General features: G+C 37.2%; 1 protein-coding gene across 1 annotated transcript; it reads left to right on the top strand.

Moving 5' to 3' along the window:
• The first annotated feature begins 1,300 nt into the window (after positions 1-1,300).
• Positions 1,301-18,206, top strand: LOC146002425 (peptidyl-prolyl cis-trans isomerase B). The gene is made up of 4 exons (XM_083140254.1): positions 1,301-1,645; positions 6,416-6,623; positions 12,268-12,452; positions 17,608-18,206. The coding sequence occupies exons 1-4, from the start codon at positions 1,544-1,546 to the stop codon at positions 17,740-17,742; spliced, it is 630 nt and encodes a 209-aa protein (XP_082996380.1). The 5' UTR covers positions 1,301-1,543; the 3' UTR covers positions 17,743-18,206.
• The last annotated feature ends 1,740 nt before the right edge of the window (positions 18,207-19,946 follow it).

Here is a 19,946-nt window from a genome sequence, read left to right as displayed (position 1 = left end):
AATTATTTCAACCTTCGTTTTGAAACTTGTTCAAGGACGAAAGTGGTAATCGGTGATCATTTTAACACTAGAATAAAGAACCTTTGTAAATTTTATGAAACAACATAGAGGATATAGTTGTCCAGAATGAATTGTGCTAGCTCGCACATCCTCCACCCTACTACCTTCCTAAAACAAGGTCTGTAACAGCCAGACAATCATCTACGCTGTTCGTGTGCCTCTGTATGGATGCTTCGTAATTTTTACGATGATTATGTGACAACGTAAGCTTTTCATATGTGAACTTAGTTGTTTTTTTTTTGTATATTTATGTTCTAAAATATATTTTTTATGTGTTTGCTGAAAGTAAGATGATAAAGTCATGGCAGATAAAGATGGGTTTGTTTTTAAGCCCACTTTTTGCATAGAAAAGTCAATCGGGACTGGACCTACAGTTTAAAGTTAGATCCTGACCACTATGTGTCTCCACCCGGTATCGATTCTGGAACAGATAAGATGAAGAACGACAAAATGCTCTGATTAGAAAATAACTGGAAGAATCATTCTCATAATCATACTGAACATACATCCTAGTCCTGCAAAGGTTCCTTCTCCACCGAGAAGCATAGTGCCTTTCAAATTCTAAATGTTCAAACCGTAATATTCAAGATAGTACCTAACTGATTTCTATTTGAAAAATTGGTTGTGGATTAGTATCAGAAGATATTATGTAGTCACGGACACTTCTGGGTTGTAACAGCACCATTGACTTTCAATTAAATCATTACAACCCAGAAGTGTCTGTGACTGTATGTTTTATAACATTTAGGTAACTATGAAACAAATACAATATTTCTTGTTTAAATATTTTTTAAAAATACTATTTTTTCATTTTTTCCGCAAGACAAGAAAATATAGGTTTTTTAAATAATGGCCCTAAAAAACCCAGCAAATATGTTTTTAAAATGATAAGAATATAAACTAATAGCACCAAACACAAAAAAATCGGAAAAATTAATAAATAAGTAGATTTTTTTAAAATTACAAAATTGAGTCGTAAAATTTACAAGGGGTTTTGGGTTTGCGTTTCTCATTTCTCACAGGTGGTTTTGTATTGAAAATTTTAATTTTCTGTAAATTTCGGGAGGGGCTGTAGCCCCGTCAGCTCCCCTTTGGGTATGCCAATGAGAGCCACGTTTCTTACATGGATAAGATAATATTTTTTTTAAAAAAATGTAAGCAGATTCTAATCACAAATGACGTGGTTCGATTACACTGCTCGATATAGCCAATAGCGTGCGCACACTTGGGTTTTTGTGTTGTATTGAAACTGGAAGCTAGGGCCGACAACACACGATTTCATCTTATTGTGTGTGTGCTTTTTTGTTGCTGTTCGCCAAGCCGGCTGTATGAGACAGCAGTGAATATTGCTGACGTGTGTTGATGCTGCCTCATAGTTATTGCGATTATAGTGTTCAACAAGGACCAAGAACGTGACGTGAATTATTATAGGAACGTAAAATTTCCTTTCGCATTTTCACGTCGTGCTCATAAGGTTTGCACGATGCATGCTGCATTGTCGACGTTACTCCTATGTTCGTGGTGCATTTTCCTAGCCAATGCTGAAACTGATGACAAACCAAAGGGACCAAAAGTTACAGATAAGGTTAGAGTTCTTTTCTTAATTCTCAAAGTTATTTTTTTCCTTTCATGGGTTTATGGTGCACTAATATTTATTGTTATAAACGTGAAGCACTTAGTGTCTTCAGGACTATTTACGGGAAGAATGCATTCATAAAAGGTATTTTTCGTTTGCTTGAGGTCGATTTCTTTAACATAAAATCCTATTATTATTATCCTTAAATCCTACTGTAGTCTATGTATCTGTGTACTGTTTTAAAACTCAGTTTCCTGTACTTTTTGGTTGAAAACTCAAGCAGTGACTTGACCTAAAATAAAAAAAAATAATCGTGCTTGCAACCCCGTTCTTCAATCTGAGTTATAGTAATACATGACATACACTAAGTGCAGAAAGTATTCGTACACTGTGCAATTTTTCATGAAAACCGGCAGAAAAGGTTATTTTGACATGTAAAGATCACTAAACTTCGAAATTACAATAGAATGCACATCGATTTATCTATCCCATCGCAAAACGGATCTTAACATTAATACACACGCAAACCATAAGCATAATATACACACAAACAGCAAGCGACACATACAAAAAGTATTTGTACACCCAGGACCTCTGGAAGAAAAAGGGGTATGATTTTACAATACCGGACAATTCTCCATATTTCGCATACTCACTAATTTAGGGCTCCTAATCACGAATCTGAAGTTAAAATTTGCCGCTCACGTGTGGAATTTCCAAAAAAAGGGGATCCCTGACAATGCACAATTCCTCATTATTTACTGACATTTTTTTTATGGTGCCCCACAAACCATTCACGGTGAGGTTAGGTTAGGCAAACAGTTAAAATAATGAGAAATCGTGCATTGTCAGTTACGATCGCGAACCCCCTTTTTTTGCAAATTCAACACGTGAGCACCAAATTTTAACTTCAGATTCGTGATTAGGAGGCCTAAATTAGTGAGTATGCGAAATATGAATGAAATTGGAGAAGGTTCCGGTATTGTAAAATCGCTCCGAAAAAGGTTACTGTAGTGTGGATAGGAGCAAGATTTCTGTGCACACATCACACCAGAGCTGCTAATGGCCAATTGCTGCAGCCAAATGGAATGGGAGAGTGCCAGCATGCAACACACAGTCAAAATGGGCCTCAAAGCGAAAGAGAACTGAAAGTGAGCGAAAGCTGATTATTAAATTGCATAATGAGTGTAAAAGTGTATGGGAAAATCGGAGGACTTGTAAACAGACTCAGGTCAACCATTCAGACCATAATTCACCGCTTTGGAGGGAGTAAAATGGTGAAGACAAACTCAGAAGTGGGTGACCACAGGTGTTCAGCGACCACGAAAAGCGTTGCATAGTGCATATAATCAAACAAAACCACAAAAGGAGCGCTCCGACAATAGCTACAGAACTTGGAAATCGAGGCGTGAATGTATCTGCAAGCACAGTGAGGATTGTATGCAAGAACGAATGGTATCATAGTAGAGTATCTCGTAAGAAATGTTAAGCCAATCCAGCTAACAGGAAGAAATGCCTGCACTTGACTGCTATCAAGATAAATCACAGTAGTTCTGGAAGCGGGTTATACTTGCTTTCATCGTAAATATAACCCGCTTCCAAAACTATTGTGATTTATTTTGATGGTTAGCAGCAAAGTACAGGTGTTTCTTCCTGCTGGATTTGCTTAACATTTCTTACGAGATACCCCTTGTTCTTGTATACAGTCCTCACTGTGCTTGCAGATACATTCATGCCTCGATTTCCAAGTTCTGAAGCTATTGTCTGAGCACTGTTTTTTTTTTTTTTTTTTTTTTATGCACTATGCAACGCTTTTCGTGGTCGCTGAGCACCTGTGGTACGGAAACCCACTTCTGCGTTTGTTCTTCACCGTTTTACTCCCTCCAAAGCGGTGAATTATGGTCTGAATGGTTGACCAGAGTCTGTTTACAAGTCCTGAGATTTTCCCGTTTACTTTTACAATCAGCTTTCTCTCACTTTCAGTTGTCTCTTTCGCTTTGAGGTCCATTTTGACTGTGTGTTGCACTCTGGCACTCTCCCGTTGCATTTGGCTACTACAATTGGCTATTAGCAGCTCTGGTGTGATGTGTGCACAGAAACCTTGTTTCTATCCCGCACTACAGAAATATTTTTCTTCCCGAGTTCCTGGGTGTACGAATACTTTTTGTACATGTCGCTTGTTGTTTGTCTGTATATTATGCTTATGGTTTGTGTATGTATAAATTTCAAGATCCGTTTTGTGACTGGATAGATAAATCGATGTGCATTCTATTGTCGTTTCGAAGTTTGATGATTTTTACATGTGAAAATCACCTTTTCCACCGGTTTTCATGAAAAATGGCACAGTGTACGAATACTTACTGCACTCACTATATACTTCCAAATTGTTACAAATGAAATTCTAAAATGTTAAGGGAGCGGTGTCAGTTCAATACTGGAAAATGAAACTCCCTTTTTGGATGAATAATCAAGGTGCATAATGCATCTGTCCACTATAGATTTTTGTCTTATTGTGTGTGAAATTTGTTCTTTCACACGTGCATTATCAGCATATGAATTTGTTACCCTCCCATCTGATGCAGGAGAGTCATTTTTTTTCCATAATCAGATTCTAGTTTATTAGTCAGCTTTGGGGTTTTACGTAATTCTTCATACTTTAACTATATTTTGTCTATTTGCACTAATTGAATAGCATAATGGAAAAATAACACATACGAAAGCAATGATGTAAACTGAATTTTTTAAAACTGCAATATACTTAGTCGGCAGGAAATCATAAGAAGAATGAGGCCATTTGTGTCTCTTTAAGCAATGTCGTATTAATTGCCATTGTTGGTCAAGCATTAAGAAGAGAGAAAGAGGCAAATGCCCACAGCTACAGTATCAAATGTTATGGTAGAGTTGCTGGATGTATCTCAGATGTACAACAGATATTTGAACTTGGATAACTTTTTAGTAGGAACATTTTATTTTTGTTATCTGTGCTTTTTTCTGGGATGAAAGGTTCATAACTACTCAAACTATGGGTGGGTTTCAAGTGGCGTCAGGATTTCCACCACTTCATAGCAATCGTTACACCTGCACCAACATACATTTGTTGTTAGTTCTGTCTAAAATATCGGTAACATTGCATAAAATTAATGACAATGTTATGCTAACTGGAAATAGCAGTAATTTTTCATATGTTCAAACTCTTTGCACAGTTGACAGAAAAAGATATGGAGAAAAAGTGAAGTTTTGTGGTGTAGATCCATATGAACTGGTCGATAAGGAAATGAGAAGGGGCCTAAACCTTGGGCCAACCGTAGTTCATGTGCGTTTATTTACTTGACCCAGCTACCTGGAATCAATTTTTGTATTTATTAGTGGTTCGGATTCTGCTTGAAATATTTACATCCAATACAGATTAACTGTAAATTCCAAGGATCTGCCATTATTGAAACTGTTTCTTTTGAAAGTTTATTCAAGTGCTGTAAATTGAAATGTTGTGTTGATTGAAAACAGTAATTTCACTCCTTGCTTTAACAATTTGGGATATGCCAGTCTCCATGGCGGAGTGATTAACACAGCACCCTATAATGACAGGGGTCCTGGGTTCGAATCCTGGCCTATGCATTTTTTTTGCGAGTGTCCCTTAATCAATTGCATCATATCATCACTCATCCTTGTCTTCACCACAAATAGCCAAAACTGTCAGAAAAGCGAAGTAAAGTGAACCAAATTAATCAATCACTTTGGGATACTTTGATATGTCATTAATATATTTTACCCAAGCAGGGCTTTTTTTTCTCTTCTGACAATATGCAAAGCCTACTACCAGCACCTTTTCTCATGGATCGGCTAAAAATTATTAACAGTTTGTGTTAAATAATGGAATATAAATAATCAAGTACAAATGTACAATTATCAAGTTGAATGTAACTTTGATGCGATCCATTTGTACTAAAAGTCACAGAGAGAGGTGACATATGAACTTACCTGAGAGGAAATGTTCACTCCACACACTATAATGTTTGCTTTGCTCATTAATGTTGGTACGATTTATTCTCGCCAACTAGGCACGGCGCGGCATCTTCTGATCAACAATTATCGAGTCCCGTGCCCTGAAGCGCACCTTCTGTTCTTTCTCGGAAAATTCTAGGATAAACGTGAGTTTGTTTTAACAACCAAATACCACACAATGTACCATCATAAACAAGGTTCAAATCTCCTGCCTGCTGCTTGAATTCTGTACGTTTTCAAGAACTGGCCTCAATCATGGCTACTCGATCCCACAATGCAACAGTTTGTGACATAGGTGAAACGCACCGATGGTGGTAGATTCCTATATGACAATCTATGAAAAGGTGCCAGTATGCTGTACCTTTGCATACCTCCAGGAACAAAAAAGCACTGGTTATAATATATATAATCTTTTTGAGATTTATATATATATACTGTTGTATACCAGCAGTCTTTATTTTATTTTAGTTACCTATAACTCATAGATCATAATGCATGTAGTTCAACTTTTCTTGGTAATGGTTCAGGTTGTTTTATGATTTTTTTTCAAATTCTCCTAGGAGAAAGAAGAATTATCGTAGAATTTTGGAAATCATTGTCACACAAAATTTGAACCTTCCTTAAAGTAATGAGCACTGTTTGGACTCGGATAAAAGATTATTTACAAATCCATTTCTCAAAAATATGCCAAGAAATTCAGATTTTTATGTGAACCTACATGCAGATAAGGAAGGGAAAATTAGATTGAACTATTGAAATACTTCTGTCATTTTTCAGGTGTGGTTTGACATAACAATTGGAGATGAAGCAGTTGGACGAATTGAGATAGGACTGTTTGGAAAAACTGTTCCAAAGACAGTGAAGAATTTTGTTGAGTTGGCCAAGAAGCCAGAGGGTGAAGGTTACAAAAACAGTATTTTTCATAGAGTTATTAAAGACTTCATGATTCAAGCAGGCGATTTCACAAAAGGAGATGGAACTGGAGGTAGGCTTTTGATGCTTTAAATTTTGTTTTCTTAGTCCATTGTCTGGAGCAGTTGACCCACTGTACCTTTCAAGAATTAAGTTATTTTTTAAATCAACAGATTTTGATGATTTATGCAGGGTTTCGGAGCGGAGTGCGGAGCGTACTAAAGGAGCGCTCCAGAGTGACTTCGAAGCGTCAGTTCTACTCCGCTCCTCGCTCCGGAGCAGGGAGTGATATAATAACAGCACTCCATAGCAGAGTGGTTCAGCTTTTTGAGACGTACGCTCCGATCCGGAGCGGAGCATGATACAACAGCCCTCCACTCCGGAGCGGAGTGGTTCGGCTTTCTGAGAGACACGCTCCGATCCGGAGCGGAGTGGTTCAGAGTTTTTAGACGCACACTTTGATCCAGAGCGGAGCATGTGACAACAGCACTCTGCTCCGGAGCTTGGTGCTTTTGACAGCATGCTCCGATCCGGTTAGTGATCTGTTTTTACACGAATGCTGTAATGCAACTATGAATAATGGGAATGTGCACATTAAAGCAGACTTCCGTGATGGAGTGGTTATAGTAGAACCACATGGAAAAGAGCCTGCAGTCCTGTTTCCATGTACTCTAGTTGTTTGTCTGTATGATCGCCCCCGCTTGGAGGGGAGGGACAGAGTGGATCATGCTTCCGTATGGCCCTAGTCGAACGGGTGAAGGTGCCAAACTTTTTTGTTTGTGGTCGCTCTACAGCACATCACCCTATGATGTCAGGGATCCATGGGGTGGTTAAAATCCCGGCATGGGCTTGTACAGGGTCAACGAAGTTAGTAATAAGTTTGTTTTATACACTTGTATGTTGAATTGTATCTTCTGCAAATATGCTGTATGTGTGTGTATCGTTCATCAATTTAATCATCCTCATCTTCGCGATTAGCCAAAAGTGACAAAGAAGAGAAGTAAAATGAACTAAATCAATCATGCACATTAAACATTGGTAAAACAATACAAGAATGTTGTTTTGGCTCAATAGAGAGAGAGAGAAAGAGAGAGCTAGAGCTAGCTAGCTGTGAGAAAGGTATGTTCTCGTTGGATCCCACACAATTTGACAAAAACTCCAAAAGACGTAATATAAGATTGTAACAGGTGACGAATCATGGATATATGCATATGAGCCGGAACGTAAACAGCAGTCGACTGTATGGGTGTTTCAAGATGAACCCCCAATCCAACAAAAGTTGTTCGCGCTCGAAGCACATCGAAACAAATGATCGCCTGTTTTTTCGGGAAAACTGGTCATGTGGCAACTGTGCCTTTAGAGGAACATAGAACGGTCAACTCTAAATGGTACACAACAATTTGTTTGCCAGAGGTCTTCGGTCAAATACGGAAAACAAACAAACGCCGTCGGATCATTCTTCATCAAGACAATGCCAGCTGTCACACATCTCGTCTAACAACCGACTTTATGAACAGTCAAAAAATCGAATTGATGGGTCATCCACCATACAGTCCTGATTTGGCACCCAATGACTTCTTCTTGTTCCCGAATGTCAAGAATAAATTGTGTGGACAACGATTTTCGTCGGTGGAAGACGCCGTTGATGCGTTCAAAAACCATATTATGAGGTGTCTCAAGAAGATTGGAAAAACTGCTTTGAAAAATGGTTCGAATGAATGCAAAGGTGTATTGACCATAAAGGAGAATACTTCGAAAAACAATAAAGCAGTTTTCAATGCCAAATTCCTGTTTTTTCATTGTTAGGCTCAAAATATAAATAGTGACCCTCATAATATTTGGGAAAACATAGCCTCACACCTGGAGAATAGAAACTGTAGGGAAGCAGTTTAATTAGTGGCCCTAACAGAATTTCTGCAATTTACAAAAAATATTATTTTAACATAGTCACCACACATTTTTACATATTTCCCAAATTTGACTACATAAAAATCTGGCCCTTGGAATGAGGGTTGAACAACAAGAAGATGAGGTAGTCATATTTTACAAGGTCTGGAGTCTGGCAATATCAGTGAAAACATTGCCACGGCATTTACAGTCACAGGCAAAACTTAAATCCCTGCAAATATTGACGGAACCGGGAAATCAAGCCACTAATGAGACGCTGAGTGTGGAAAATATTGTGTTTATAAAGGGTGGCTATTCAGCGGGAATTGTGCTTAAATTCTGCTTCAATTTTTCCCCGTGGACGTGAAAGATTGCAACTTTTTAGAATCCTGATTCCATTTAATTTATACATATTTATTAATGCCATGATGCAAGATTTTCACAGAATATCCTTTACTTTTATCAAGGAAGGAAAAGAGATGAAAGCTGTGTGGAAACTAAAACAGAATTAATTATCTCACACCGTTTGCTTTGTTAGTGTCTTTTGCAGAACAATCTATCTGACAGACTGAAGATTATTGCAACATAAAATTTCTTGAAGTTGATTAGTTAGATGTGAGTTTCAAGTTCTTATACAATTGACAATTTTCTTAGATTACTACATCAAGTAACATTTGTGACTTGGGTTTGTAGATATATTTCTAATCGGAGTATGTGAAATGGAAAATGTAATCTCCACACCTTTAATTAAATATATATAGCCTACACAGTTAAATTGAATTGAATTATAATTTTTAGATATATATGAATAGCACACACCCCTTATATTGTTAATATATTTGTGTGGGTGGTGATAGACGATAGTACGTAAGTTTGAAATAGAGAACACCTGCTCGTACCATTGAATTTTTGGAAAGTTCGCCTTGAAAACCGGGAATTATACTTGAATTTTATCGTGGTCCTAGAGTGGCCACCCTGTTATATCAGAATCCACAAATTGGATTTAAATATTCAGGGGTCATTCCATGTCAAATCGACCAATTTTTTAAAAAATGGTTGCATGACCATTTTAGAAAAAAATCATTTTTAGTACATACGTTTGTACATGTTTCTAGATATCAAAACCAATGTTCAAAAAAATTCATTGTCTTTAGTTCTCTTGGGGCAGCCATTTTAACAACATGGCGCATGGTTTTTTTTTTTTGCTCATGTAGCAGTATACAGAAACCTTAATATCTCAAAAACCATTAAAGGTAGAGACCTGAAACAAAATTCATTTTGTAGCTAATGAAGTATACTTCCTATGATATTCCGGTATGTTTTGCTTGAAATTGCATCGTAAGTACGAAAATTATGGTGGAAAATGGGGTAACAATAGTTAAAAAATTGCATTTTTAAGCCTGATTTTTTAATGAAGGGGTTTAGTCTAAGGTTTGATTTTTTTTTCATGTGTAGACCTACCTACAGGGTGTCTAAATAAAATATCAGTGCTTAGAAATGCCCCCCTTTTTTACAGCATGGGCTCAAACATGGCCGTTCATTGAATTTTGACAGTTTTCGGGGTTAAATATCTCAGATGGGTCCCGTTTAAAAATTCTGAAATTTGGCACATAGGAAGCCCTTCATGAACCTAACTCTCAGTAAAAATCTCAACTTTTAGATTCAACTTGTTTTGGTCAATATGAGGTAACATATGTCACCTAATTTCTGACGTTGCAAAGTAAGGTTAAACTACATTCCATACTTAGAATAATGAAGTCTTTTCTTTTTCTTTTTTAAATTTAATTTTAAAGGCTCAGAAAATATAGTAACATAAGGTTTTAATACTTGACTTACCATAAATTGAAATTACAAGGTATGACAATTGAAAATCTGTGAAATTTCATTGCAAAAGGTTTGATTTATTAGGTACCCACGACCAGTTGGTATTGTCTGCTCCAGTTTCCTATTCATTCTCTATGTTAAATCAGGCAGGATTCTTTGTTCTTTCACTAAGTTTCTAAGTAAATTATCAGAAACCTTCAGTTCATCACATATTTTTTCTTGACTAAATGGTAGCAATCAAACTGATGATTCTGACCTTTTCAACATTAGTTTTTTGCTCATTTAAATTTTTCTTCTTATAATTTCAATTATATGATTGTACTGGCCATGCAAAGGATTGTCACACTTGCTTTCCTTTTCTTCAGTTTTAATACTTAGTGGAAAGCAACTTTCCAGTTTCCTTTGCACTCCTTGTAGGATGTGAATAGTTTTTCGAGCAAGATCACTTTATTGTTTTCAGAATTTTTAAAGGGGATCCATCTGAGATATTTAACCCCGAAACTGTCAAAATTCAATGAACGGCCATGTTTGAGCCCATGCTGTAAAAAAGGGGTGCATTTCTAAGCACTGATATTTTATTTACAGACACCCTGCAGGTAGGTCTACACATGAAAAAAAATCAAGCCATAAGACTAAACCCCTTCATTAAAAAAATCAGGCTTAAAAATGCAATTTTTTAACTATTGTTACCCAATTTTCCACCATAATTTTCGTACTTACGATGCAATTTCAAGCAAAACATACCTGAATATCGTAGGAAGTATACTTCATTAGCTACAAAATGAATTTTGTTTCAGGTCTCTAGCTTTAATGGTTTTTGAGATATTAAGGTTTCTGTATAGTGCTACATGAGCAAACAAAGCCATGTGCCATGTTGTTAAAATGGCTGCCCCAGGAGAACTAAAGACAATATATTTTTTTGAACATAGGTTTGTACATGTTTCTAGATATCAAAACCAATGTACTAAAAATGAAATTTTTCAAAAATGGTCATGCAACTACCATTGGATGATTTGGCATGGAATTTTGATAAATGCTATCAATAAAACATTCATCTCTGTTTGATGATTATAATCATCCCATTATTAGAACCCACTATGATAGTACTAAATATTGATTGTAAACAATAATTTTTCTTACTGTTTAGAAGGTGATTTCTGAATATCTTCCTTTTGAGCACACACAACAAAATGAAATTGATTAATTCTTAAATTAAAAAATGTGTGGAACTTAGTTTCATTGGGATTTTGTAATTAAGTTGTAATGTTATGCATCATTTATCCTTTGGACATCTCATCTGTTTTCCTCCTTTTGCAGTTTTTTTTGTTAACATTCTAATAACACACTTCTTCATTTCTTTTTGTTTTAAAATGTACAAACACATGTGTCTGGACGTGATTCATTGTAGATAGCTCCAGCTGTCACTGGTGCATGCGTCTGCCGCATAGAAGAAACTTCCCCACCCATGCGTCGGTCCCAAGCAATCATTGCATGCAACCATCTCACAAATGACCACCTTTAGATCAAACTCAGTTTGAATGGCTTTTGTTGACAAAGTAGTTTTTTTCCATATTTTTAAACAGTTTTAAGACATATTTTCTATTTATTTTGTGCAATGTAGTTTTTAATTGTTGGTGAATATATGACAACCGTCATGTTGTTCAAAGTTTGAAAGAAAATCAAATGTATAATAATATGCTGTATAAATTGCAAATTGTTATATCCAGTTTGTTGGCTATAAATTACAGAAACCGTTACTTGTGCAGATATCGTGGACCAGAATACAAGTCCTGGTAGTCACAGTGCTCATAAATTTACATCTGATGGGAACATTAGGGTCAAAAACGATGTATACACATTCATCATGGGAGTAATTCAGAAATACTATAGCAAACAAACTTGAAACAGTTAAGTGCAGAGAACATGAAATTTAACCCCATAAGAAAATATTATAGTTGAGCCTTGTTTGTTTAAATGCCAACTGTGATAAATTTTTCTGTTTCCAGGCAAAAGTATTTATGGTGACAGATTCAATGACGAGAACTTCAAGTTGAAGCATTATGGTGCAGGATGGCTTTCTATGGCAAATGCAGGAAAGGACACCAATGGATCCCAATTTTTCATCACCACAAAACAAACCCCTTGGCTCGATGGCAGGCATGTTGTATTTGGAAAGATTATTAAGGGAATGGTGAGTATATAATTTTTCTGATACATACATACATATTTTTCTTAAGTTTACATAAGAATTTCACTTTAGCAAGCCCCAACAACAAACCAGAGTGAATAATTGAAAAATGTACTACTGTTATAATTGTATAATCATTTGCAAATAATATTAAACTGTATTTTACTGAAACCAGCAGTGTTCATGGTAATAATTACCTCTAGATACACTAGATACATGCTTTTAATGGGTAAATCTTGTTTGATTGCACATTTATGTCCTATAGATAGAGCCTCAACAGGGAGGGGGGCAAGCCAAAGTTGTGTTTTAAAAAAAATTATAATAATTGATGTGTAATATATTCTCAAATTCCAGTACAGAATTTCACTTTAGCAAGCCCCAACAACAAACCAGAGTGAATAATTGAAAAAATGTACTACTGCTATGATTGTATAATCATTCACAAATAATATTAAATTGTATTTTACTGAAACCAGCAGTGTTCTTGGTAATAATTACCTTTAGATACATGCTTTTAATGGGTACATCTTGTTTGATTGCACATTTATGTCCTATAGATAGAGCATCAACGGGGAGGGGGGCAAGCCAAAGTTGTGTTTAAAAGAAAAGAAAAATTTGATGTGTAATATATTCTCAAATTCCAGTACCTTGGTATGTACAAATAAAAAATGAAAACCGGAATGATGTGGGCATTTAAAGGTTTACTTTAATTTCCCCAAGATTGTGCCTTTTTGGTATTAAATACTAGGGTTTAGCTGATGCCAATGCATCAGAAATAGAAAGTATCTGTTGGACTATATTTACTCATATACGAGGGGAGTTCAACAATTATTGTCCCTAACATAGAAGGAATGATCCGAAACAACTGATTTTTTTTTTTCTGTCATGTATAACTCTGAATGATTACACACAAAATTTGACAAGTAGGGTCTATAATGTTAATGTTATGTTTTTCAGGACAAGGTGAGCCCTGACTGAGAAAATGGAAAAATCGGAAGTGAGAGCCGTCATTAAGTACCACTGTTCAGAGACAAATTTGGTCTTGTTTAAGAGAAACCTGGGTAATTTCCTTGGTAGATGTGTGACTGTAAATGAAACCTGGGTACACCATTATGACCCTGAATCAAAACAACAGAGCATGCAGTGGCGGCACCATGATTCTCCGCCCCCCAAAAAATTCAAGACAATGCCATCAGCTGGCAGGCTTATGGCCATCATTTTGTGGAATGCTAAGGGAGTATTGTTCATTGACTACCTCCAGCGCCAAAAGACGATCACAGGTGACTATTATTCACAATTGATTCCAAAAGTGAGGGATACAATCAAGGAAAAACGCAGAGGGATGTGTCACAGGTGAGGGATGTGTCACAGGAAAGTGCTGCTGCTGGATTTGAACTAATCGAGCACCCTCCCTACTTTCCAGATTTTGCCCTGAGTGACTTTCACTTGTTCCCAAGGCTGAAGCAGTACTTAATGACGGCTGTCACTTCATATTTTTCCATTTTCTCGGTCAGGGCTCACCTTGTCCTGAAAAACATAACATTAACATTATAGACCCTACATGGCTGAAATTTTGTTTGTAATCATTCAAAGAGTTATACATGACACACACAAAAATTTAGTTGTTTCGGATCATTCCTTCTATGTTAGGGACAATAATTGTTGAACTCCCCTCGTAGGTAGATACTTTTACATAGTTTGCCAAGCCACACTCTTGTGGAGTCTTAATTATATTGGAAATTATGTGAACTTCAGTTATAATTTATTTTGCACCATTATTCTATGAAAGCCTGGGTTTTCTTATTAAATGACAGTTATTTTAATATTCTATTTATGTTATGGGGAATAAACAATGCTGTTGACAATATAAGATGTAAGCGAGTTACTAAAGTTAAATCCACGAAACTTGCTTGTAAATGTTCTATTAATTTCGGTGGCAGAGGCCACCATCCACTTAGGAACTTGATGCTTTACTTTTGGGTTGACTTCCGGTTCCTGTTGTTTCCTCGCTTACCGCTAGGGGCACTGGTGTAGCCACTTTGTCTGCTGCACGTGATGGGTTTGAGTTATTGTAATAGCGGGAGCCAAACATGATGTGCCTGACCACTGTCTATATTCAGCTCCTGCGGAAAGTGCATAATTGTGTGAGTCTCTGATTTTTGTTTCGATTAGGATGTGCGATGTATGCCTAACTGAAACATTTTGGATCCTGTGTTTGTTAAACTTGAGGTGCCTTGCTAGTCCGGTAGTGGGTTGGGATTTTTTTGCATCCGTTTAAGTGCTGTTGTATACGCTTGTTGACGGATCTGATGAATCTGATCTCATACTGGGCATCATATACACCTGGGTTGTCTAGTGGTGCAAGGAAATATCTCTTGCGTTTGCTTAGGGAATTTGCTATTTTGTTCGCTGGTTTGTGTGAGAGTTTGATGTCGTACTGTTTCAGGGTCTTGGCTAGGCGGTTGTATGTAGTCGGATGGTAAGGGAAGGCAATCCATTTAGTTATATTGGTTCTGGCTGGGTAGTGTTGGTTAGGTGGTCGCACTTACATTTCAGCTTTGCTGCACCATGTAGAGAGTTGATGTACTGTGGCTCTGTCCGTGCTCTGTCCGAAAGGTGCAAAGTACGTACTTGAAGTTTGGTTTTGACGGCAGTGAAGTCACCTAGTACAGTTCGAAAGTGCCAAGAACAGAAGCACGCAAGTATGCAGCTCAGCACAGATGCTTGGTGACTAGGTCACGTGATATCCACACTCGTTGCTCATTTGTTTTGAATCGCGGAGGTGGAAAGCCAGCAACATGGGTTAAATATGCATTATGGGTCAGCAAGTTGTTGGTTAAAGTGCTTCTAATGTGTGGAATTGTATGTGTACGAACATTTGAAAATGCTAGGTGATTTCTATGGTTATAAACAAGTGTTTAAAACTCGAGGGAAACAATGTGTCCTCAGTTCTATCTACTGATCGTATTTGGCGCTGCAGTCGAAGTACAATTCGAAAGACTTTCACTTCCAGTCCACGACTTGAAGACCGCACTCCAAGACCATACTCGGAGGATGCTCGGTTCAAGTACGGTCTTGCACTTTTTGGACACGGCCTGTGTATCCATTTTATTTTGAAGTCCTATGTCTGTAACCATGGTAACTTCTTCCTTCAAACCTTCTTCACTTGAACAGTCAAGAAAGCTCTTCGGTAGAAGTTAAACCATACATTAGCTTTATGTTGGGGTGGGTGGTTGGAAAGGGAGTAGATATATTGGTTCCTGTACCTGGTTTTCTATACCGTAGTGGTGAATTTGTTTCCCCTCCTTTTAATGGTTAGATCTAGGATGTTAATGATGCCTTGGTTTTCCCATTCTGTTGTAAATTTCAACCTGGGGTGAATGTTGCTAAGTTTTTCCATAAGTAGATCTATTTCATCTTCCTTTTTGTAAACTACAATAGTGTCGTCTGCCATATCGTATGTATTGGAGTTCTGGTGAGTGAAGGATATCTTTTTCAGCTAGATGCATAACAGTGTTGGCTATGGAAGCAGACAGGGGGTTGCCCAAGGCTAATCCTTTTGTTTGTATGAAATACTTGTCTTCAAATTGAAAATAGTTGTGCCTGATGCAGATTTGCAATAGCTTGGATACCTCACACTTCTACTGGTGAGACCTTATTCTCAGCAAGCCATCTTTCCACTGAGGTGAGGGCTAGGTCGATTGGGATGGAGTTATACATGTCGACTATATCGATGCTAGCGATTTTGGCATGGTTGGCTTGCCCTATTGAGGTTATTAGTTCATTGGCATCTGTGCTGTTTCGGAAAATGTACGTCAGTTTGTGGTTGTGTTCAGAGATTTTGGTTTTTAGCCACTTTGTGAGGTGGACCGTTGGTTGGTTGAACCCTGCGACAATAAGATGCATCGGAATCCCCTGTTTGTGCATTTTTGGAATGCCATAGGCTATGGTGGATGTTGAGGAGAAATTTGCAGTCTTGCTGATTCAGAATTGCACAACTTTCAACTGCACGCTTAATTATGCATTTGCACTTTTTGGTTGGGTCCCTGTCGATGGTCTTATATGAATCACTATTTAGTTTTTCATGGATTTTACGGGAATAGTCACCTTTATACATGATCACATACTGGTTTGTTTTATCCGATTTCATGCACCAACAGTTGTTGGCTTCCAGCCAAGATTTGAAGTCTGTTAGCACTGACCTGATTTTTTTTTGTGGGTTGGGTGGGATTTGGTTGGATGCCTTGTTTAGGGCCACCTTCTGCAAAATGCCTGCTGTCACTGTCCATATGCTGTCAGAGTGTTGCAGGTTGGGTGCAAAACATGCTGCTTTTTCTGCTGCACATATGTTGAGTTTCATCAAGTTGACAACGTTGTTCACTTGTTCTCCATTTGGGTTGTTCACACTTTCAATCGGCCACTTTCCTCCGATGTGGTGTAGCTTGTTTGTGAGGGTCCTGTTTTTTTCTTTTTTTATTGTATGTAGCATGTATTCTATATTTTTGGTGGCATGTTCCCATCTCGTGGGGGGTAGCACTGATTTGAGGTAAGTTCTTTGTTATTGCACACCTGCGCCAGTTGTCGAATTTCTGTGTGTTTGTAACAATGACGGCTGTAAGAGCTTACTGTTGAGCATTGTACATGACATAATATTCCAATGTAATTCTTTAATATTTTAAGGCAAAAATCTGGTAAATTGGTGCATATAATTACAGAAAAATATCAATATTTCAACCAACTTTTAATTACAATTTTCAAGCATCTGTATTAGTGAGGATCAGGAAGAGTATGGGTTCAAAGTGGTAGGAAATAATGGATTTCGTCATTGAATGACAGATTTCTTAACTTTTTGATTGTGTGCTGTTTTTCTATAATTACAGCGACTTAAATATCCTATCAAATTGTTTGTTGGTACAGGGCTTATCCCCATATTAACTGAGAAGGTGCAAATAGCCTTACTGATGTCATGATACAATCTAAATGGTTTCCTTCAGTTCCTCCAGGCAAATCCTGAGGTGGAACCATTAACAAAAAGCCATTGCTACTTCCTTGTCCTTTTCGTCTCGCTTCCCTGTTGCAGTTAATGTAGCCTAATGATACAAATAAGCAAAGCTATTTAAAACAAACAACCAACATCAGCAACTGTTTTTCATTCCAGGATATTGTAAGGAAAATAGAATCAACAGCAACAGATAGCAGAGACAGACCAACAAAAGATGTCCGCATTAGTGACTGTGGAGCTGAGGTTATCGATAAACCTTTTGCAGTTTTCAAAGGGGACGCAACAGAATAAAGAACAAAAAACTTTTGTGCTACAAAGCTTTGCTGAAAAGACAAGAAAATGCATTTCAGACTACCTGTAGACAATAGTTACCTAGAATGAAAGTGTAATGCCCATTGTTTGATAAGTTCGGGCCAAAGTAACATCCTTTGCCTCTCAAGCACTAGTTTTATGGAAATATGTTGCTTTCATATAATTACTGCTGAGATGATAATGAAGTACTTGACAGCAAATTAATCAAATTTTAGACTCTGCAAAAATTAATTGGTTCCATTGATTATCTTGTGCTTAGGGAAGTGTAACATATTGAAAGTGTGTTCATTGGGTTTGTAATGAGGCTTGTTAAGAAGATGAAAGTCTATTTTGGTACTTAATGCTGGGTGTATCTGTGTAGATTTGTTAAAGTTTATGCATGAAATGAAGTGGGAGATGTTAATTTTTAGTCCTAAATGAAATAAAAAATATGATTAATGACGCTTCCTTTCTTGTTATTTTTGAGGCTGGTGAGATGGAAAAGAAAGTTTCATTTTTCTTTACAGCATTTTAAACATATTTCTCCAGAAGAAATATTCATGAAAAAAAGGATTGTTAAGTGCTACATTACATTACTTATTTTGTAGACATATATCTTACGTAAAGAAAATATCCAAATTTTTAAAGGCAAAAATTATTGTGGTTACATTCATATTATATCATTATAGAGGTGATGAAACGATTCAGATTTTGACCACATTAATAAATGTATGTTACCAGATGGACCAAGCTTTTTCAATGCAAAAGCTGCTGCATATTTTAACATTCAATTTCTAAAAATGTAGGGAATGGTGATTAAATGTTTACATTCATAAAAATTATAAGAAAATGGCAAAATATTGTACTAAATTGTAAAATATTTATAGATATATTGATAAACCGATGTGCCTATATCTGCTGAAACCGATAAAGGACTAATTCTGTGCTATCCATACATGTTACATATACAGGGTTTGTCCAATAAGCATCAGGATTGATTTTGTCCGGCTAATAGGAAGGTGTGGAGGGCAGTCTTTGTGGGTGGGATCGGTGTTACTGGATGTCACGTGAGCTAGAAGACCCAGCTCAGTTGCCTCCGAGCCTTTGGAGTGTAGGTCGCACCTGAAGTGAAAGTGTGTTTAGTGCTCGCATCGAGAGTCAAGATGCAGCGAACCCTCAAATTTGGCATTCAACTGAACAAATCTGCTATGGAGACTTTTGATATGATCCATGAGGCTTAAAAGGATGAAGCCATGTCCATAACGTGTGTTTTTGAGTGGCATAAAAAAATTCGAAGATGGCCGGGAAGACGTCTAAGACTAACAACGTGCTGGACGTCCAACATCGATTCGAAATGCTGAAAATGTGGCCAAAGTGTGAGAACTTCTGAACAGTGCCAGTTAAGTGTTAGTTTGATAGCACAGGAGTTAAATTTACTGAAATCCACTGTGCATTTAATTGTGACCGATGATGATTAGGGTCCGCCGTGTCCAAAGGGAGATCGCCGATTCCTGGCTGCTGCATCACGACAATGTGCCCAGTCGCACCTCGCTAAATGTGAGGGAGGCACTGGCCAAACATTGTGCACAATACCATACAGTCCAGATATGGCTCCCTCCCTCAGACTTCTTTTTGTTCCCTTGGATCAAAAGCCTGAAAGGACATCGTTTCGGGATGATTGAGGCGGTCGAAGCAGCTTCGACGGGGTGCCTGAACATCCTCGTGGTTGCAAACTTCCAGGGGGCGTATGAAGAGTGGAAAAAGCGCTGACAGCGGTTCATTGATGCAGGAGGGTCATATTTTGAAGAATATTAACACACTGTACATATGTCTTCAATAAATTTATTTTTATGATTTCAGTCCCGATACTTATTGGACAAACCCTGTATGTAGGTACTTTCATCAGTATTGGCAAAAATTCTATATTGGTCCATCTACAATATGCATGCTGACCTCTGTAGGATTGTTCTCAGGTTTTAACCCTGGATGAAGCATTTTATCCTATCATCCATTACTCCTCTTCATGGTTAATCCGAGAGAGAAGCAAGAATATAACAAAAATATCACTTGCTTAATTTAGGTTTTTGATGATTCAATTTTCACAATAGCCACAATTCTTATGATTCATTGTGTAACAACCATTGACTTGCAAATTTTTAAGTAAAAATCACTGATTTTAGAAGACTAAGGGGAAAAAGGTATTT

The sequence above is a fragment of the Lepisma saccharinum genome, chromosome 1 (genome assembly GCF_977018435.1).
Source record: "Lepisma saccharinum chromosome 1, izLepSacc3.1, whole genome shotgun sequence".
Taxonomy (NCBI): domain Eukaryota; kingdom Metazoa; phylum Arthropoda; class Insecta; order Zygentoma; family Lepismatidae; genus Lepisma; species Lepisma saccharinum.
Note: the sequence above shows the minus strand (reverse complement) of the source record. Positions and strands in the feature narration are given on the sequence as shown.